General features: G+C 35.9%; 1 protein-coding gene across 2 annotated transcripts in view; it reads right to left on the reverse strand.

Moving 5' to 3' along the window:
* Positions 1 to 6646: 6646 nt before the first annotated feature.
* LOC141365328 (E3 ubiquitin-protein ligase pellino homolog 2) overlaps positions 6647 to 23218 on the reverse strand; it is a 31256-nt gene continuing 14684 nt past the window's right edge. For both annotated transcript variants that reach the window (XM_073869549.1, XM_073869548.1), the window contains 4 exons: positions 11822 to 11923; positions 10245 to 10442; positions 9833 to 10021; positions 6647 to 8161 (listed from right to left, as the gene is read on the reverse strand). In XM_073869549.1, the coding sequence (XP_073725650.1) occupies positions 7571 to 8161; positions 9833 to 10021; positions 10245 to 10442; positions 11822 to 11923 (1080 nt within the window). In that variant the 3' untranslated portion in view covers positions 6647 to 7570. The remainder of the gene's footprint in view (positions 8162 to 9832; positions 10022 to 10244; positions 10443 to 11821; positions 11924 to 23218) is intronic.

Raw genomic sequence — 23218 nt, forward strand, 5'->3', positions numbered from 1 at the left:
TTTACTATCTCTTATTTACAGGCTATGATCTGCATATCATCTCGCGGGGTCTCACGCTGGGGGAAAGAGGTAAATATCAAGCGCACCCTCCCCGCCGAAACGAAGGTGTCCTATTGATAACTTGGCGTCCAGCCTCCAGCCACCTGTGGCATATATCGCCTTGCCAGTTCATCGTGTTTTTAACAGTGAGACAAATATAGACCTACCTGTTTCCTCTGCATGAGTAATAGCCTTCCTTACAGAGATGTCTGAAACTGTACCTTGTCAGAAACATAATGGAATAAGATTATTTCCATCATAATTTGTATATTCATAATAATATATCGTAATAACTGATAAAATGTATTTAAATATGTAACTGCTTTTCTAAAGACCTTGGAATCAGGACTAAACGTTTTTTATAAACCCTCAATTAAATATCCCTCTCAGACTGCATATTACATAAAAAAAAATGCTTTGGTAATAATAGTGCCAATGCTATAGGCTACACAGATTATACATGTAAGCAGTTAATTCCAATAGAAATAACCATTGTTAAAAAACATTATTTATTCTGTTTGTGTAATTGTAAAGTGTGACTATTGCATTATATAACATTTTTGGTGTTCCCAGGGGTCACAAACTTTGAAGGTATTCTGAATTGTATCTTTAACAGTTTTGTGTAGATCCCATAGACTCGTCGTAATGCAAAAATATATAAATGCTAATTAACACCTTTATAAATTAAAAAAAGCTATTATAACCAAGTGTACAGGTAAAAAATATTTAGACTGGTTGGTTGATGGTTTATATAGCAAGATGGTCCTGTCAGTCATTTAATATTACATCATACAATTTACCATATAACAAATACCATACAGGAACCACAAAAGACAAGCCGTAAGCTTCATCACAAACGCAGACATTATGTCATTTTTAATAAACCCTCTTAAATGAGGGCAAGCCAAGCAGAGATTTTCAAATGAGCTTTCTGTCACCTTTACTACGCTGACTGTCATTTGGAAAGGCAGTGCAGAGTGGGACATCTCTCCAACATCTACAGGAGGAAATGTTAATTAGCAGTCATGGCATCCCACTGATCTTCCTTTTGAAAGCAGCTAAATGGCATGCTGAAAATCTAAATCCTTTTATATGCCCTTATTTGCAGTTTGAGCGCTTATGAAAGGGACGAATATGTCATCGGTGTTTGATGGATAATGCGGCTGCCATTATTCGAAGTCCATTCACTCACCGATTTTAAAAGAAACGTGCGAGGCTTCAATATGATCGGTCGTGTGTGCAGTTGTGGTGTTTATTTAAAGAAATGTTATCTTAATTAAAAAAAATGTTCCTTCTTTATATATTTTGAGATATCTTTATGTTAAATATTTTTAAATGCAGTCACAATAGTTCAGGTTAAAGACTAAATGCAATCATTTAAAAGTAGTTTAATCTGAAAAGTGCGCAAGTAATCTGTTCTCTTTAACTGATTTCCAAAGAATTAATAAGAAACGGTTTGCCTTTAGTAAAACAATAATAAATAAATAAATACAAACGGACATTTTTAATATTAATATTACTTCAATTATATTTAATCTTTACCCAACATTCATTAGTACGTCCGCAGCAATCCTATTCACTCAGTCAATATAAATGTTTGGTAAATATGATAACAGCTCCCTCTTGCGGCTAATAATAATTATTACATGCAGAACTTTGAGTGAATCCTTGACATCTGAGGAGTGAAAAAATAGAACAAAGCAAGAATCATCTGTACAATAAAGTCTATGGACAAATCACAAATAAGCCAGGGAGGTCAAGGGTTATCAAAAACAATTAAAACGTAAAAAAGCAAAGGAAGAAAAAATTATTAAATAAATATCTTGTAAAGCTTACAGAGGTCATCTATGACTTTAGATGATCTAACACCTTATGAGTGAAGTAAACAAATGGATCTCAACCTTTCTTACTTCATGACCACCCCCATTATCAACAACGATATCGGAAAACCTTACTTGTATATTCACTATACGAAAACACTGAGAAATATAGCCTACACTGAAAAAAATCCTTTCAATTTACTTAATTTTAATGTGTACATCGCAGGGGCGTAGCCAGAATTTTATTATTGGGGGTCTATCCTAAAATGAGGGGGCAACTCAACTATATATATGATGTAGATGGCACATTGTCACCGAATATTAATGAACTTTCATGCGAAGATGACAGCGTAAGTTATGCCCAACAACGCGTGACATGAGCTAATCCAATCAAGTTTAAAAATAGCTGCATTTTACCGCGCAGCATTTTGATTGGTCAATCTATCAATCAGACTAAGAAATAAACATTTTCTTATTTTAAGCAATTTGCAATTTGAAAATCTGAGGGGGCCAGACGTAAATGTCTACGCCCCTGGTACATCAGTCCCACATGATCCGATTGTGTAAAACCAACTTAATTTTCCTCAATTAATTTTTATGTGTCAGACCAAAACATTTTATTTATATTAGACTACTTAAAATAATTATGTTGATTCAATTTAGGTTTTGTCTTATTTTAATGTTTTTTATTTTATTTTAATTCATTTTCTTATCTTGATGTCCGCTGGTTGAAAAACACTAAAGTAAATGCTAACACCGGGTACTACGGAAGCCGAGAGAGGCCATTCACTTATTATTTTTGCTTGCTTGTTTTCTCATGATCACGACTTCATTTCTCGTTATCTCGAGATAACAAAAGTTGTTTTCTCGTGATCTCGACATAAAAGTTGTTTTCTTGAGATGTGATTAAAGCTTACGATAGAACTCGATAGAACGCGTTGTTTTGTTTGTAAAGAGCAAAAGCATATTTTGCTAAATTAGCATGGATGAACAAATAAGATTTTACTTGGATAAGACTTAACTTACAGTAAAATGTTTTGCATCTCACTTTTGATTTCTTAGTGAATTTTTCATGCAAAGTAATTCATGCCAAAGTAGCACGTTTTGTTTGAGAAATAAATGTAACTTTGTAACAATGTAGCATTTACAGTAAAATACATTTACATTTAGCAGACCCTTTTGTCCAAAGCGACTTACAAATGAGGTAAACAATAGAAGTAATGCGAACAACACAAAAACATTATATAACTAGTCTCAAGTCAAAGCAGTAGCCAAGGGTTATTTTTTTTGTTTTGTTTAGAGCAACTGAAGCAATACAAGGAAACCCTAATACAGTAAATGTAATACTATATTGAATATAATGAAAAGACAGTCTCACAGTATTTTTAAAATACATTTTATTTGTTGTGCATCAACCCTATGGTAAGTGTACAGATGGGGCAATGTGTGTTTTAAAGACCCAAAACAGTGAAGAAGATGAACCAGAGGAATGTTACACTGAGAAAGATGAAGATGCTCTTCCATTAACCCTATACAGTAATAGCCACAGCTAACAGCCTTTAAAACCTCGCTTTTTCCAGATCATGTATTAAAAATTGTATATTTACATACACATCATGATTTACATCGAGTTCGAGACCATTTAACTGAGGCTATGAATAACAGGCTAATGTTGTAAATGTTCAGTTACCTCCACTGACCAATCATATTGCTTCCTAAGACCTCAATATATCATCAGGAGCCATGGGTATATTTTGCGTAGCCTGCATCTGCTTTCCAATCTCAAAAAGATGGCACTGATGCATGTTCTTTTTACTTTTTGTACTACAGGAAAGTCACCTGTATATCTTGGATGGCGTGACGGTGAGTAATAACTTTCCTTTTTGGGTGAACTATCCCTTTAATTCATTAAATAATACCTTAAATGAGGAGGAAAGCCACTGTGCAGTTCCACATTGAGTTGGACTTTTACCGAGCACTTGTAATTGATAGGCTAGCTATGCCTAAATTGGCTAAAGAGAACAGTTTTTGTATACTGTACTAAGAAGAAACACTTTAAATCCTTATAAATTCTGCTGTGTAATTCATCATGATAGCAACTCCTAAGTTTAGTTGTTTCACACATCTCAAAAACTATGGACTTAAAATTTATTGACGCTGCTCTGTGCAATTAAAACAGCAAAGCACTGTAGTGTCCAGACTTTAAAACACGTATTGTGCTCCCTGGAAACGAATGGAAAAAATATAACCAAAGGTTTTTCATATATTCATTTACATTTTAACACCACATGAAAGGGCCACAAGCAACACTGTTAAGTTCATCACTTTTGGTATGATTTTAGTAAAACATTATTCTGAAAATTACACACAAAAACTTTACACCTTGAAAAACGGCATGTGTAGCCAAATGAAGTAATACACCAAAATGGACAAAAATATTAGACACATGTTCCATGTACAAATTAAACCCAAGGTGGCATATTACAGTGTTTCTTTAACGCTTCACATTAAATCAGACAGCAGAAGGGACATAATGTGGTACAGAGTGATGATCCTAATTTACAGAGCCAAGCAAAGGTCGGGTAAATGTTGAGTGTCAATCGATAATTGTGATTACTGGCGGTTTATAAGCTAGGTAATGGTAAAATCCTTAAAACTACGTGTCATTTATTCTCATGCCTCTTCAAACAAGCTGCTGAACACAAAGTCATGTTTTGAAAAATGCTCTTCAAAGTTCTGACCTTCAGAATTGTTTTTTAAATGAGCTATTCCTCTATATATATTCAGATGCAATGCGCTGTTAAAAGAGTGACGGACAAATGTTGTAGTTGATGTTGATACATTCAATACAGACAACTCACCACACAGAGAAGTACAGAATTGAATAAATATATTAGTATCTGTTTAAAACAAACTGTACATGGGCTTGTGTGTATTAAAATACTTTTCAGTGAATAAAAAGCAAAAAAGCTCTTTATAAAATGCAATTCTAAACTCTTTTTTAAAAGCTTCATTATGCTCAAAATCTTTTTGACACTGTAAAAATGCCATTAGGCATAGGAAAAATCTCTGTATAAACTTTAAGAAAATAGTGGAATAAAAGTTTTTTCTCTCATAAGCTTATAAAACAGCAAGAATAAATTGCCCAATGACGACTTAAATGGATAGTTCACTTTAAAATGAAAATAATGTCTCAATTTACTCATCCTCATGTTGTTCCAAACCCGCATGAATCTCCCCCCTCCGATGAACACAAACAAAGACACCCTGAGAAATGATGGCAAACACACAGCAGACAGTGACCACCGACTAGTAGGAAAAAAATATTTTGGAAGTATTGTGATAAATATTTTGATAAATGATGGCAAGCACAGTTGACGTTACACATTAAATTCCATCATATTTTTTATTCCGACTATGGAAGTCAATGGTAACTATCTGCTGTGTGTTTACCATCATCCCCCAAAATATCCACCTTGTGCTCATTTGAAAAAAGAAATTCATACAGGTTTAGAACCACATGAGGATGATAATTTTAAAGTGAACTAAACCTTTAAGGGACTTTTATTATGGTTACACTGTAAAAAAAAATACATGTTGCACCTAAATATTTAAGTTTAATCAACTTGAGTTTACAATTTATTTTAACTTTCTTGACTAATGAAGAGTTGCTATAAATTATAAAAAAGTTGAATTAGCATAATTTATTCAACTTTATTTTTATACTTAAAGGATTAGTCCATTTTCAAAAAAAAAAATCCAGATAATTTACTCAACACCATGTCATCCAAAATGTTAATGTCTTTTTGTTCCTAAGAAATTATGATTTTTGAGGAAAACATTCCAGGACCCTTCCAATTCCAATGGACTTAAATGGACCCCAACACTCAACAGTTTTTTTTCAACGGAGTTCCAAACGACTCCAAACGATCCCAAACGAGGCACAAGGGTCCCATCCAGCGAAACGACCGTCATTCTTCACAACAAAAACAAAAATATGCACTTTTAAACCACAACTTCTCGTCCATCTCTGGTCCTTTGACGCGCCAGCGCAATCTCACACAATACGTCATCACGTCAAGAGGTCACAGATGACGTATGCGAAACTACGCCCCAGTGTTTACAAGTGTGGAAAAATTGTCAGTTTATTGTTTAAAATGGTCCGCTAATGTGCGCTTCATATATGTAACGTGACCTTTCCACGGCATTACGCAATTACATGAGGTCGCGCTGGCGTGTCACAAGTGCATATTTTTTATTTTTCTTGTCAAAAATGACAATAATTTCGCCAGACAAGACCCCCACGCCTCGCCCGGGATCGTCCAGAGACCCTTGAAACTGCAATTTTAAACTGTTACATGTTGGGGTCCATTAAAGTCCATCAAAACCAGAAAAATCCTGAAATGTTTTCCTCAAAAAACACAACCTCTTCTCGACTAAACAAAGAAAGACATCAACATTTTGGATGACATGGTGGTGAGCAAATTATCTGGATTTTTTTTTAACAGACAAATCCTTTAATAGCAACTCCTCACTAGTCAAAAAAGTTCAAATTAATTGTAATTGTGATTAACCTTAATAAATTTAAGTGCAACCAGGATTTTTTTTTACAGTGTAATGGATGACTAAGAGGATTTAAGACCTTCTGTAAATCTCAAGCCTCTGCCACCAAATTACATGTTTGTTTGAATCCAAATAATTTTCCATATCTGGAAGCTGGAAGATCAGGAAGCTGATTGCAAAAAAGTCAACTTAGATTCCCAACACAAACATTTCCAAAATGTGTCTGAGAAACATACAGTAACAAAATATATTTGGGACAAGCTTTTAAAGTAGCAAATAACACCAACAAATTTTCCAGTTACAAATTATAGCCCATTACTAAAGTATCTAGCAACATCTTTTGTTAATCTTGTTACCGGTTAAACCGGTATGAAGCCTTTAAACTTTTTTGCTTCCTTGATGATTTATTCATTTGTGTATTAAATACTTTAGGGGTCACTAAAGACAGAAGACTAGGCTAAAAAGACAAATCATTAATCCAATTCAATAATGCACAATCCATTTGAAAAATAAAGCTTCCACTGTGGGTTATCAACCATAAATGTATCCTCTGGGAGTGTAATGGTGGTTCCTCTTCAGTGTTAAAAAATAACAAATAAAAGCACCGGCTTATTCTTTGGAATAAAAACTATTGCAGAATTTTAGTTCCCAAATCATTACTCCAATCATTAAGCTATCAAAAATTCATTGCAAGTTTTAAGTTTCCACACATTGAAGTGTTTGACTGTTATAACTTAACCAGGGCTGCTTAGTCCTAACTGACCTTCCTACAAATGTCTACCTCCAACTCTAAACACACTAGAACCAAGTCAAGTTCTTTGGAAATCACAGGTATGTAGCAAAGCAGGATCCTGTTGAGCAAGGTATCAGAAAATCTCCTGAGTGGTGTGGTAATGCTGGTGGGATCTGACATCAGATCCACATGTCAGGGATAAAACAACTCGCTGACACCTCCGATCCATCCCCAAGGCAACTTGGATGACTGTACGCAGTGACATCTGCGCAAAAACCTGCTCTCCAGCATAAACATTTCAAGGGCTGCTTCACAGCTTGCGGTATGAATCTGTTCTTAGTCACAATCCTTTCTTCAGCAAACTAGACGCAATAATCCAGCACCCGTCCGCTCAAGACTGTTGTCCCTCATACTCTCAGTCTACAGGGCCCTGAAAAATAAGCTTGGCCCACTTCTGAGTCAGATTGAGCTGGGTAGCACAAAAGGGGCAGGCGGCGTGAAAAGCGTGGGTACCGTGCGGTAAAGGAATCTCTGCCCAATAGCGCGTTGACTTTTCCGAGCAGACGTGGCCGCAAGGTACGAATGCATGCGTTGGTGCGCCGGTATCAACGTAAAAAGCTGCTTCGCATCCGAGCCAGAGGGGCACGTAGGGGCCCACAGCTCTGCACATGGGACACTCTCTCTGAGCATTAGGGTCTCGTTCGGAACGATGGCCCCAATCGTGGTAGCCGTGAACGTGGCCGCAGGCCAGATACACCCAAGGCTGTTTGTCCTCTTGGGAAGGGACGTTAGTCGGGGCGCGGCTACAGCGTTGCATGCTGGGAAAGGCCAGGGTGTTGAGACCAACGGGGCACTGAGGTCGGGCTGCGTTCAGCTCCTGCCTTAAGGCCTCCAGGTGTTTCTGGGTGGGGGTATGGAAAAGCCCGTCAGCTGTGCGCCAAAGAAGTGTCGCTCCACACAGGTCAACCAGAGACCCATCCTGCAGTACATTACTTTCACACTCCACCTGAACAGCATACAACACAAACATGTCAACACAATGCATTCTTCACAGATGGTAATCTCATTTAGTCTAATGAACTATGTAGTTTTTAAACACGAACAATTAACAAAATATTTATCATTTGGGGTGCGCGGGGCAAAAACTAATGTGGGGTTAGTTGTAACACGGACTGTTTACATTGTTGCACAAGGTTGAACGTTTTGTATTTCCGGTATTTTTTCACACTGCCAAAAGACGATCTCCCACAAATTATTGGAAATGTATAATGTTTTTCCAGAGAGTTAATAATGAACGAGTGTTTGGGTGGCGTGCAAGTAAATTTTTTCATCATATGTTTTTTTCGGTTTCTAAGTTGGGTGTGTACCAAATCAAATGCTATGTCATATTAATCCGTGTCTTGTTGACTACAACATAGCATAGTTTTGAAATATGTCTGCAGCTCTTAGCAACTTTTTTGGTGGGTCTGAATATATTTTGAGCCAGCGGGGTTAATTGTAATGCCTTCAAGTGGATAATAATAATAATAATAATAATAATAATAATAATAATAATAATAATAATAATAATAATAATAATAATAATAATAATAATAATAGTTGATGTAATTAATAATATATTGATATAATAATAATAATAATAATAAATATTATTAATAATAGTTGATGTTATTAATAATATATTGATATAATAATAATAATAATAATAATAATAAATATTAATAATAATAGTTGATGTTATTAATAATATCTTGATATAATAATAATAATAATAATAATAATAATAATAATAATAATAAAAATTATTATTATTATTATTATTATTATTTTTATTGTTATTATTATTATTATTGTTTTATTATTATATCAATATATTATTAATAACATCAACTATTATTATTATTATTATTATTAAATCAATATATTATTAATAACAACAATAACAACATTATTATTATTATTATAAAATTATTATTATACCAAGATATTATTAATAACAACAAAAATGACAACTATTATTATTATTATTATTATTATTATTATTATTATTATTATTATAAAACTAAACATTTCGATAATCAAGTAAAACATTAAATGTGTACCTAATAGGTACAAACTAATGCAAGCTTAGCAGCACTTGTAAGCAGAACCACATTCTACCTCTAGGAGGAGCTAAAGGTCCAAATTCTGGGCTTTTACAGTACATATTTAAACAAGTCAGCAGGCCTCTTCCCCTAATTGTGACATCCTTACTACAAATATTGCATCTTTCATCTCAGATTAAAACAGAAAAACATGGGGCATAAAAGCTGTATAACTGAAGAGCTCAGATGCAAAAAAAGATGCAAATCTCATTTTTGACAGAGGTGGCATTTAGCGACTTTTGCATACGAGCTCCTCAATTATTAATAGTTAATGAATAGCCCCTATCTAGAATTAAATCAGTACATAGTTTAAAGGCCAATTTGTTGTAGTGTTGAATCTCCAATTTAATATTCCAAGAGAATATTCTTGATCCTAAACCTCGTAAACTTGTATTTCAAATAACTGGTAAACCGGTTTAAGGACTCGAGATTTAGAAAAAATTATTTGTAGTTTACAAAAAGAGCATAAAAAAGTAAAGGCATAACTGAAAGGGAGTGACCACAATGTGAGCAGGTGCAGTTAAAGCACTAACCAGTTTGCCTCTAGTTTGAGCGGACCGCGTCTCTCGCAGTGTATAAACATCACCACACACAGATATCTCCCTCCACACACCAGGCTTGGACTCCTCTGTGAACCCACCACGCGGATGCATGACTAGCACACCATTGGTTGTCAGCCCGTCCATGTGACCATCTGGATTCTTCCATTTGGCTGCTTTCTCCTACAGAGATATTTAATTACTAGACATAAACAAAAACGTGTGCACCGCACTCTCATTTTAGTTAGACACCTATATTTACAGTTCAGATCAGTAGCACTGAAACAGCAGAAGGGGATACTGATCCAGTCAGCAAGTATGCAAGTGATATATACATGTGTGTCTTAATAATATCTATCCGACTGACAGATGACACCATATAAAGAACAGGCAAGAAAATACTTACTCCCAGAAATATATTCTTAGAAGAATCGAAGCCTGCGGCATAAATGCGCGCAGTGTAAGGTGGGTTACGTTCACACACCACCCGGCAAGCAAAGCGGGAGATGGTGCTTTGCGTGATGGGAGTGTCCTCGCCATCCCCGCCTCCTGACACAGTATCAGTCACCACAAAGTCAATCGGGCCTTCTGTTGAACGTCCAATCTAAGACACAAAAGAAAGGGTGCAAAGCTAAAGTTCATCATTTAAAACATGTGAACTAGTCCGTAAAAACAGAACTGAAGTTATTCTTTTCTACATAAACTCATCCTATATAATGTAAATAACATTTTAATAAATATTAAAATATTTAATATAAATATTTTTAATATTGACTGAGTATGGCCATGTCAAAGGCTGAAATTAAAACTGAAAACATAAATGGGATGATCTCGCGAAATTAGACTTGTAAGGTATCATTAAACATTTTGATAAAAAAAGTAAATGCAAAGTAAGAGTATCAAAATAAGAATATAAAAATACTAAAAAATAAAAAGCATACAGTTACAAACATCTCTTCATGTACCATTTTGCACATGATTTCAAATGACATCATACAAACCAATTTTGTTGTTTTTTCCACATTTAAGGGGAAATTTTTCATTACCGCAACATGTCCAATAATTGTTGGGACATAATTGACTGTGACACTCAAGATGGCTACCACGTAAGCAGTTCTTATTTTTTCTCTCCAGATAAAAGTTAAAAATGTTTTAGTTCTCATTACCGAAACATGAGTATGTAAATTCATATATTTAATGTAATATCATGTTGCGGTAATGATAATTTTTGATAATGATAATCTAAAAAATTTTTAATAATTTTATAGGAAATATTTTTTAAATCCTCTAAAAATAATGCTTATAGTAAGTTCAGACCTTAATCTTATATGTGCAAAAAAATAAAAGGCTTCAAGACTTTTTAAAAATTCTGATGCTGGACACCTTCTAAATCCGGATTTCCTGAGAATCGGCCAAATGTGATAATGGTTTTAAGCCATACAACAAGTACAGACCCTACACTATTCTCAGGCCAAACTATAACCAGCTACATATATGCAGAGACTTGTTTAAATAGCCTATTTTAGTTTATAAACTGGGATGGAAATTCCCAAGAATAGAAAGGTGCTTATTTCACAAAATCCGGTATAGAAATACATGCACACCAAAATAAAAGGCACAACCAACTCCACTTTATTTCCTTTTTATAGAGCGAGTTTCGTTTTTGTCCCTGTGGGTTGCTGCTGGTTCCTGTTTTTGCTTTTCTGCCCGTCTGCTGCAATCTCTGTGGCGCTTTCCCTTATGCGCAGACAAAAACACAGCAGTCCCATATCAGGCCATGTGCCTGTTACAGTGACTTCTCGTGGGGCAGATATACCATATCCAATCACAGCTTTTGATTAGCTGTGGTGGAGAGCAGACCTTAGAGTATTTAGCACGTCAAGAAAGAAACATTTCCGGCTCTTTGTCAACAGGCAAAGATTGAATTTGTGCTCAAAAGAAAATTTGCAGAACATTAATGGGTTCGTCTCTGCAGAACAGTACCTGAAACATGTCCGTGTCTTTGTCATGGCTGTACTCCACCACCACCGTCTGGTTTCTGGACAGTGTGTAGGAGATGCTGTGCTGGCCCTTACAGTTCACTGCCTGTCACAGAACACAAACATCTTTAAGAGGGTTTCAAGCAACAATTACACATCTCATACAGAGACACAGAGAATACATTGTGTTATATTTTCAAATTCTAATAATACTTGTATAAGGTTTACATTTTCTGAGGAATGTATTTGTGAAGAATGTTTTGTGGTTGATAGTGTTCTGGGAGGTTGATAGGCCAGTAAACAGCCACCTAAAACAGCCAAAGTTAAAATAGCATACCCAAAGGTCTCAAAGATATCCTGGTCCCTTTGGCTCAAGTTCTTCTTTAAATGCACATCTGTTTATTGCCTGTTTTTGTCTTTCATCAGTTAATTTTCTTAGATAAGTAATAACATATTCATTCTCAAAAGCTGAATTGAATAGTTCACCCAGGATTAAAAATAAGTCCATATTTTACTCAACCTTAAGAAACCATAGGCGTATATGACTTTTTTCATTCAGCCGAACACAATTTGAGTTACAGTACATAATATCCTGGCTTTGTAATGGCATTGAATAGTGTCTTAATTTTTTTGAAGCCCATTAAAACCTCAATGGGTTAATAAACGTCTTCTAAAGCTAAAGATTATATTTGTGAGAGAAAACTATTTGTATGTTGATGGTATTTAGCAATCGATACATTAGCATAACATAAATAGCATAACAAAAATGTGTAAAAAGTGTGTCATGTACCACATTGGGGTTGTTCCCTGAACAGGGTGAATCCAGAACTAGGCCTTATTAGGACAATCAAGCAGTTTTTACAAACCTCCCTTACAAAAAAAACACCACTAGTGTGCATCTTGAGACAAAACAGATGGCACTGATATATGTTAAGAGATATGTCTGTACAAGGTGTTTGTATATGAAGGCAGCTCAAACATGCATTTTAGTCTAGGATTAAAATAAGCCCCATCCGAGAAACCGCCCCAATGCTTGTTTGTGTTAAAATAATTAAAAGTGACAATACAAGGTGTGTTAAAAAGAAACAAATTGTGTCGTTTCAATAATAACACTGAGGTGTGTCTAGTTTGGGACAAGGAATTTAGTGTGTTGGCCCAAAAATAACACAGTGTTGTTTTTAACACATCTGTTTTTAGAGTGTTATGTGTCTCAGGACTCACTTTCATCATTACGCATATGATGACTAGGGCTGTGTATCACGGAGACATCTTGCGATACGATACAGGTGCAGTGTGTTGCGGTACTGTGAAGTCAGGCAATAAATAGGAAATATCCCAATTTAAGGAATTGAATAGGATATAATTTTAGGAAAACTGTCAGTATGTTTACACACAGGCAAATTATCCGTGTGTAATCGTATTGATGGCTCAATCGTATTGAAAAACCTTCATGTAAACACCTTAATTAATATGACTGAGGTCGATCAGATGCAAATTTCGATCATATTGAGAGGTGGGGCTGTGCAAAAAAAAAGCCTGCGATTCTCATGCGCGTGTCTCAGATTTCTAAATGCTTAAAATAAAATAAGAAAATTTTGATTTTTTAGTCTGATTGATAGATTGACCAATCAAAATGCTGCGCGGTAAAATGCAGCTATTTTCTAACTTGATTGGATTAGCTCATGTCACACGTTGTTGTGCGTAACTTACCATCTTCGCCTGGGAGTTCATTAATATTCGGTGACAATGTGCCATCTACATCATTATATAGGAGTTGCCCCCTCATTTAAGGTAGGACCCCCAAAAATAAAATTCTGGCTACGCCCACGGTATGTCAATAGTAAAGCCACGTTCCGTGATCAGAAGTAAATCGCAATCAGCTGCTTTCAGACGGAGCGGTATTTACTACACAGAACCGTAGTTCACAGAGAAGCTGGGGGGGGGGATTTGCATAGATTATCGGAGTCAATTTTCCTTGATCATGAATGCGATTTTGTCTAGCTTCTTTGTGAACTACGGGTCTATGTAGTAAATGCTGCTCCATCTGAAAGCAGCTGATGACGATTTACAAGGAACGGTGTACTACGATCTGTGATCCGATCAGCAGGTAAGTACACATCAGTGATGCGCGGGTTGATCCGAAATGAGCGGGTGCCTGCGGTCACCCGCGGTTATGAGTCATCCAAAAATATTTTTAATGATATTCGGGTCGCGGTCAGTCAGGTCGTTTGAAATAAAGATGCCAATTAAACCTCTGTTATTTATATATAGTTTACAATAATATAAAGAACACCCTATAGCAATTAGTTCCTACGTCTATGGCCCAATGACACTACGATGATCATTTACTACTTTTAAAATTTGCGGGCGGGTTAGTTGAAAACGACGGTCAGGTGCGGGTTGTTTATACATTGCCCCTCGCATCAATGGTACACGTGTAAACGCGCAAATTGTAGCATTTCTCAGTCGGATGCAAAAATATATTGTGCCATGCACAGAACATTTGTGCTCAAGTTCACATCTTATATTTACCTCTTACTTACATATCACATGATTCTCAATCACAAAAACATGCAATAGCAAGGCAATGGCAATGCATTATTAAAGGAACAGTATGTAGGATTGTGGCCAAAACTGGTATTGCAATCTCAAAACTTGTGGCTAAAACTGGTACTGCAATCACACAACTGGTGGCCAATACACAAAATGACAACATAAACATCAGTTGAGGGCTGCAACTCCACTTTTTAAAATGACAATATCCTGGCCAGACAACTGTTGTCAGTGATAGAAGTATTTGAAATGAAAATGATTTCTTAATGTCTAGTGACATATCAGGGCCATTTTATGATTAATTGATATAAATTTCTTACATACTGTTCCTTTAAGGTAATGGGGTCATGTGCTATACGTTCTACGACGTTCATGTGTACTTTAATAACATTAGGACATAAAGCAATAAAATAGCGTGCCTTTTGAAAATTGTGTTTACATTGCCTATATCTGAAAACGTCTTCAACTTTCTCCAACTCGGCTTTGCACATTTATCCAGAGATAAAGCGTGAACTCGATGCTGTGCGCTGCGTGGCGTTGCAAAGTACTCTTATAACATACCCATTGAGAACACACAATCATACGCAAACCATAGCAAAAAAAATGCCACACCCCTTTCTTCGTACTTTCTGTCACTGTTTAAGTTCAGAGACAAGATGAATGCCATCAAGTGGTCCAGATGTAAATTCCAAACAAAACAACTGCAATGAATCTTAAAATAATAAAAAAATAAAAATTGGTATGGCATTTTTGAGAATTGATACGATATTGCCAAACAAAAATGGCATGATCACATGTATCAATGTTTTAACACACCTAATGACAACTAGTTTAACCTCCTAAGACCCGAGCTTCGGTTTGTCTTTTTGGGCTTAGGAAGAACCAATAAATATAATAACCAAACATTTTTTTTTAACATGAAGCAGTGTAATTGTCCAATCGGCGCAAACAACAACAACAAAAAATGTATAAGTTAAATATTGAGACTTTAATGTAACTGATTTAGTTGATAAAAAAAAATAATAAACCCCCCTTCGAGTAAAAATGCATGCAAAATGTGTCAACCAATAGTCCAAAAATTTTAAATATTGTTAAAACAAATGTCCAAATCCATAGTCAGACATTTTGGAGAAAGAGTATTAAGTTTGTATGTACAGTATAAAAGCTTACATAATCATACACTATATATGCTGAAGGTTCTTTGGCATGTGTGCGCACATTATTTTGAATTTATTTCTATTCTCAACAAGCCACATGAGTAGATACTTATATGGATAGCACAAACAAGCTTGATTATGCACAGAAGTTTAACACTTGAATAAAACACAGCTCGAATGAGGGCTTTATGGGTCTACGGTTGCTTATTGATAGTGGTCCCTGGCAAGCATTGAGCTTGGGTCTATAAGTAACCATAGACTCAGAAAGCCCTCATTTAAGCTGTGTTCAAGTGTTAACCTTCTGTGCATAACCACTAACAATAACTTGAGCACTATGAATTGATCAAATCTGTCCACTAACTCTAATACTCCACTGTTACACACAGATGTGCGAGTCATGTGATCTCCGTAAAACACACCCTCAAACATTCAACATCAAACATTCATTACTCAGACAGCTGTCATATGCTGCTCCATATAAATAAATCATACAGCTTTCAAGTCAGGCGTATAATAACCAAGGCAAATATCACATGACTAAAAACAATGAACAGGTACATAAGCCAGTTCCTTGTAAGTTCAGCTCATGTACGCAGGTCACAACATCAGACCAGTATAGATGATCTGATTTAGGATTTTAGGAGCCCAATAAAAGTTTGGGTTCGGTGGGAACCAAGACAAACCACCACACTGCAGGTTGTTCATTTTTCGAGCGTGCTTATTTTTCCTCACCTCTTCTCTAATCTGTGATTTCCAAATTACCCACATATCACGTGTGCTCGAGAGGGAGTGGAAACTGGGTCATGGTTACTACACTACTGTGCAACAATGGAAAAAACAACAGCTGAGACAGGAAGGTGGTTTGTGTTTGGGTACGCCAACCAAATGCATCAGAGTTGAAAAGTCAGCATTTATGCGCATGCTGAGCACAAGACATACATGTGTACAGTAACATAATACTGCTCATTATACTGCACTCAAAAACACTGGAGGCCACAAAGAGTTCACATATAGTTCACAATAAGATGTTTATATATTATAAAGTAGGAAGTAAATATTTTTACTTTTAAATAAGCATTGTAGCCATCACAATAACTTGAATTGGTGATTACATTTCTTGCAAAGTGCAAGAAGAAATGTGCCCAATTTGTGAGAACAATAAAGACAGTAATGTGGTTTAAAAGTTTGTACCGAAAATGCTGAAAGTTCGACATAATTCTGTGAACCACTCTTGGAAAACTGCGAGTGTGCACACTAAAACATTTTCCCATCGTAAGTTAGTAACTTCCATGTGGGGATTTCCATGAACATTTTACATAAAAATGTATTCAAATAAACTTCTTCACACTCTTTACTACATTAACATGTTGGTCAAAGACATGACATGCATATGTTTGTGTCCAGGGCCATTATTTATTATAAAAAAATAAATGCACAGTACAATTTTTTTTATTTTGGGATCATAAATTTGTAAAATTGCAGGTGGAGCAACTTCCCATAATTAGTAGTTAATGGCCTCGTACACACTACAAACTTTCGGGAGTGACAACCGCATTTAAATGCGGGAGTGAAACCCCTAAAATGTTTGTTACATGTCTGTACGGAACAACACTCACTCCATAAAATGTGATGATTGACACGGAGATAACCATAACAACATTCTGCCTTCTCACGTGCTTATCACTCACAGCTTTTACCAAAATAATTTAACAGCGTTATGTTTTGCAATAAACCTCTGACTTGGCGTTGTGCATTTAACAGATTTTTGAGGCTGCTTCACAGTGGGCTGTTTTGTAGTGTTGCCAGGTCCTCATCTTTTGTGTACGTACCGTTTTGGCGCATAACCAGTAAGGCTTTTGGCTCATGAAGCGATCAAGATTTTGGTGTTAATAAAGTGTGAAGGTGTCTGTCCCAATAGTTTGATCTTTTAAGTAAAGCATTTGGATTTTTTAGGTTTATTATTTAATTTTTCTTGTTCACTGTTTTTTGTGCAAGATCTGGCAACACTACTCAGCAAACGCTCATGCCTCTGTTTTCTGCACCGCGCATACAGAAGACTTTATCCCTTCTAGGCATTTATTTTTTCAGGAGACCTGTCTTGTCCATCATGCACGTTTAAACACTGTATTAACTACTAGTTGTTTAGTTCGATTATGTACACACTATGCAGAGTTTCTGTAAATGCGGTTGCCTATACCTGCATTTTGCGGGAGTTAATTCGGTTGTATAATGCGGTTGTCAGTCCTGTAAATTACTGAATTGTGTGTGTACAGACCAGTATTAAGCATTAAAAGGTGAACTGACAACCGAATTAATATGCAGTGTGTACAGGACCTACGACAACTGTTAAAAAAAATGGTGTTTAAATTGTAAAAAAAATCTAAATATATGATACTTTTGCATTATTTTATGTTTGAAATCTTAACCAAATAAACAAATTACAAAAATATTAGTTGTTGTTGGGATGTAAGGATATTGAAAAAAAAACTTGTGTCCAACAATTTGGATGTTCTCAAATGTCAAGGTAGTACCGCAATCATGGGCTTTTTATTAAGAAATTAACAAGTATAAACAGTAAACATATCATCACATCATCCAGTAAGTCTTCATAGCGGAATAAAAAATTTGTTTATTTCTCTCAAACAGTGAAAAAATAGCTACTTTAATGTAATGGGTAGTAGGGCTGTGTGCAAAATATCGATACATCGTCATGAACACCTGATGATGGGCACATTGATACAGCACCTTCTGGAGCACTTTTAAAGGTAGCATGACGGATTGCAGTTGATCTGTGATAATGGAAAGGACGGATGTGAGTGAAATTTAAGGGGTATACTTTCCCGCTGTATCTCGCACGCACATGCGTCTGCACACATTTCCTAAGCGCATACTCGCTTTCTTATCTTAACTTTAACTTCATGAATCCCCTTTGCAGCAGTTTAAGTAACGTTGCATTTGGAAAGAAAGACGACAGAGCTGCCGGTGTAAAATGTGTGTCTAGGCTGTCACATTATTAATTAGTGATGCACCGATGTATCGGCCACCGATATTTATCGGCCGATTTTAGATTAATTTGAAACCATCGGCATATCGGCAATAGCACGAGAAAGGCCGATACCGATTGTTTATTAATTAACTGCATAAAGAAATCCATTATATGTAAAAAATGAGTTGATGTTGTTAATAAAATAAATGCTGAATAGCAAAAACCGCCTTTGAAGGTTGTCATGTTGTCTTATTATATTTGTTTTAGCTTAATTTGTGCCTCTCTTATTATGTTGGTCAGTTGAATGTTAATTAGATCAAATCCATGTTCAGTAAAAATAATTTGATGCAGAAATAAACTAGCTAATAGACCAACTGTATAGTATTGTATACAAGTGTTTAATATCGGTATCGGTATCGACCAGAAGTTGTCTGTTTAAATCGGAATCGGCCCAAAAAAATCCTATCGGTGCATCCCTATTATTAATGGTATTTCTATAGAGAAATATTTTGTCTGACTGCATGTTTACATACATTCATAAATATAGAAGAATTATGAGAGAAGCCTTTTAAGGCACCATCTTTATAAAACTACTTTAAAACAACAAAGAGTTAAGTAGTGTAGCTCTCACAGAGAAGTTGCCCCAAAAGCTAATAAATGAATGCCAAAAACACAAATTTTACAACACTGCTTATTCAATGTACAATCAACAGATAATAACTGTACTAAATTCCAAACAAAAATAATTCAAAATTTGCCTGAATTGTGATACAGATCGTATCGTGGCCTTGTATCGGGATACGTACCATATGAGGAAAATGTTGGGGATACACAGCCCTAATGGGTAAGTACACTTACTGTGTCAGGTGGTACAACTTGCAATTTTTATAATTGTATTTAAAAAGTATATTTATGAATTTAATATCACAGGCAAAAGCTTATACCAGCATCAAAGCAGAAAAACGTAAATTTCCTATTAGAGGTCAGGTGGTGCAACTTGAAAGTCTAAGGCTATGTTTACATTAATGCGTTTATCCTTTAAAACGCGTTACTTTTGCTACGTTTACGTAGACCACCGTTTTCGACCCTCATAAACTGATTCGTTCGCAAACGCTGCAGACCCTGTTTTAGTTTGAGAACTCCTGGGTTGTGCTGCAGTGTAAATGAACGTAGACGGAGTCTTATGTAAACGAACAGCTGATGTTAACGTGACAGCGCATCATTTTCAAAATAAAAAATTTTATTCAGGTAAATGGAGGTTTGCAACAGAGGTTTTGCCAAAAATAGTAAACATCTACCAACCAGCTATTAAAAACGCTATCTCAGATTGTTTTAACATGTATCCTTATAGATAATGTCTGTTTTATATTTATGTTTGAGTATTGTTGGGTTTGAATATTGTTGTAATGTTGTTTATGTTTTGTTTTAATTTAGTTAGCTTATTACTAAAGATAGACTGTAATTTTAAACGCCATATAGGGCGTTGTAAAGGCCAATATGAAGGGAGAATTGGAATGGGTCAGACATTATTTTCAAGTTTAATTTAAGTTTTGTTTGCTACTTTAAAATGAATTTCACTTCATAAAATTTGTCTCTTATTTTTAATCAATGTTTTGTTGATAAGTTTTGTAAATATATATTACTAAAAACAATAAAATCAACGTCACATTAATATTTAATGCTCGTTTAGCCGATTGCGCTTTTTGCCATTTCTGTGTTGGTAGCGGAGGACTTGCACGGACCTCGCACACTTCTAAAAATTATTATAAAATGATTATTCATTTTTAATACTTTAGCTGGCCACGCTTTTTTGTCGGAGAACTCGTGTGAAGGAACACACCCACGCACTGAACAGCGACAGGTAAGGGAGATAAGTTATTTGGTGTTTTTCTGAAGAATACAGTCAGTTCGTATGAAATTTTTCAAATGGACTATAAGATCATAAATATGAACTGCGAACAATAAACTATTATAAATATAACAGCGTGAAATGGCTGAAGAGGAACTCCCTACATTAAAGCAATAAGCATTTCTTTAGGCTAAAGCTATACTTCACCTCTTATTATGTTTGATTGAAGTTTGCATTTGCTGCTGTTTAGTACTGTTCACTTAAATGCTTTTTTTTAAATCATAAAGACCTTTCCGTTTGGTTTATAACATCAACATTAACCTATTAATCACATTTATATGCTGTAGGGGGAGCTAGAACAATATAAGACTTTCCCAAACACATTTTTATAGGTTCAAAAATAGTGCCCATTGTAGTGGCCGGCAAAGGATCCAGGTATGAATTTTGTCAATATCGCACACCCCCAGGGTGCATAAATGCGCAAAGGTAAGCTATAGGAACAAGTTATTTTACACTTTTATGCGCATGCCCAGTTACGTGACTGGTCATGTTTCATGTGTTTATTGTCATGTATAATGTAGATGAAGATTCTTTTTAAAAGGCCAGTATAAACGAGGATCGTTTTCATTTTAAAATGCCGTTTTAAAATGCAAATGCTCTAATGTAAACAGGGCTTAAGGCTGCGACTATTATGAATGCCCCTAAGAAAAAAAACATTAAGATAAATCATTTTATAAAGCTAATAATTTTCGTTTTAATAAATGCAAGCTAAGGTCGTTTTTAAAAGTTTATGAAAGTATTATTAGACAATGATTGGTTGTACCACTTTACATTTTTTTATAGGATATCAAAACTAAAAATGAACCGAATGTTGTACAATAAAACTTTTTAAACATTGTCTCGGACTCAAAATATGCATTTCGTTTATTTACAACGTTTTTTTAAATGCCATCTTGCTTTGTCACCAACCCATGTATTAACTAATCTTTACTGTAGACTCCTGCGTTAAATGTAAGCTTGTGAGGTGACACATGGTTTTGTGAGCATGAAAGGTTAAGAGATTTAAATTTGGGACGTTTCAGTTGGTGGCGTGTTTATGACTACACTAAAGGAGAACAAAGGGGTTTGAGTTTGATGCATTCGCTGCCAGATCACAACAGGGGGTGCAACCACTCCTCATCCCACCAGTTTTATAGTTGGCCACAAAAGCTATAAAAAAGGCCCAAAACAAAAGGCCTAGTTTGAGATGCACCCAACAGGCAACAGGGTATATGAAGAATTTCCATCTGTGAAATGTCTGAACAGCATGAGTCTTCTAATAGCACGTGTTTAGTGTTTGCTGTAAACATGATGAAACGAGATGCTGTGACCACCAACCTCAAGTCGGCTCGACTGTAACCTCCATGAACATTAAACAGCCCACAATACAACTAACAACACAACTCCAAATGAACCTCAAAGATATCCGTGAACAATCGCGCATTGTTCCATGAATAGTTAAGTGACATTTGGTGACCTATTATTTGAAAGGAGTTCGCCTGAACTCGGCGAGTAATCGCTTGGCCTGTTCTTTGTTCAACTTTACCCTTACAATGATGCAGCTGCACAGTGTCACTGTCTGTGAACTGTTTTCTTATTTAACCCTTTCAGGTCAATGCCTGGAGCCATGGAGGCCCCATCACCTCAGAGAGTTCTGACCCTAAAGAACAGCGTGATTCACAGATGACTGTGTGCTGGGCTATTCTGGGCTTTTAGCTCTGACGAGGCACTGCGGACGGATAAGCAGCAGCCAACGGTAACAAAAACTCCCAAAAATACAGCATGCCAGAGCATTTTATGGCGACAAGAAAACATTCCTTGCGTTCATGTGACTTTAATTACGAAGCTTTGGGAAGCACACATTTCATAAACATTCTTCCACTTTGGAACGGTAAAAACAAGAGGACTAGTTTAATCGGGCTCAAACGTGGATGCAGGTAAAGGTTAAGGAGTTAAGGATAATGAGAATGGAACAGAGGTGGCACACTGCCACAGCTATTCTTACCTTGGGATCTTATAGCTTCAGGGTTCTGCTCTGTTGACCATAGCCTAAACAAGCACAAAACAACAATTGCCCACTTGTAGGAGGCCTTTCACAGAAATGTATTGTTGTATAGCTATGTAATGAAGGTCACTTTGACCTGGGGAAAAATGGATTGTTCTCACTTGCATTCAATTTCAGAGTCTGATCAGGGGGGGGCTCTAGACTAAAATTTGAGAGGGGTGGCACTATGGACGTTGCGGTTAATCGGTGTGTGACAAACCCGGTGATCACGGTATTACTGAGTGGGAGGGGCTTATAAATGCACATGCAGCCGTGTGCTTTTACTTTCACTTTTGAATTACAGGCAATTGTTTAAATTCTGCGCTTATGTAAGATGTGTTAAATTGCTTATGAATCCTTGTGCAATGCAAGGGCAATCCGCCAGTCCCAAGCTGAGCAACCGGCTCGTTCTCCATATAAAGATGGGTTTATTATTATTCTTAATGAAAAACACAACAACAAAATGATCTCCCTTATATTAAACATTATATATGTATATTATAACAAAACGAGTAAGCATGCGGCTTCTATCATCTTCATTGTCAGTCAGCTCGCCTCACACACTCAATGTAATAAATGAAATCTGACACCTGCTGCTCTGTGCTGTGCGTTCACTGAATTCAGGCAGCAGACACATTCAGTTTTTAGTGTCTGCTCTCTAACGGAACTAAATAACTTAATTACTAGAAAAAATAAAAACGACAGTGAAAGACGATGCCGTGGTGGGCAATTGATCGAATCAGTGAGAAGCTAAGCACTGTGCATCACCATTA

This window comes from Misgurnus anguillicaudatus, chromosome 7 (genome assembly GCF_027580225.2).
Source record: "Misgurnus anguillicaudatus chromosome 7, ASM2758022v2, whole genome shotgun sequence".
NCBI lineage: Eukaryota > Metazoa > Chordata > Actinopteri > Cypriniformes > Cobitidae > Misgurnus > Misgurnus anguillicaudatus.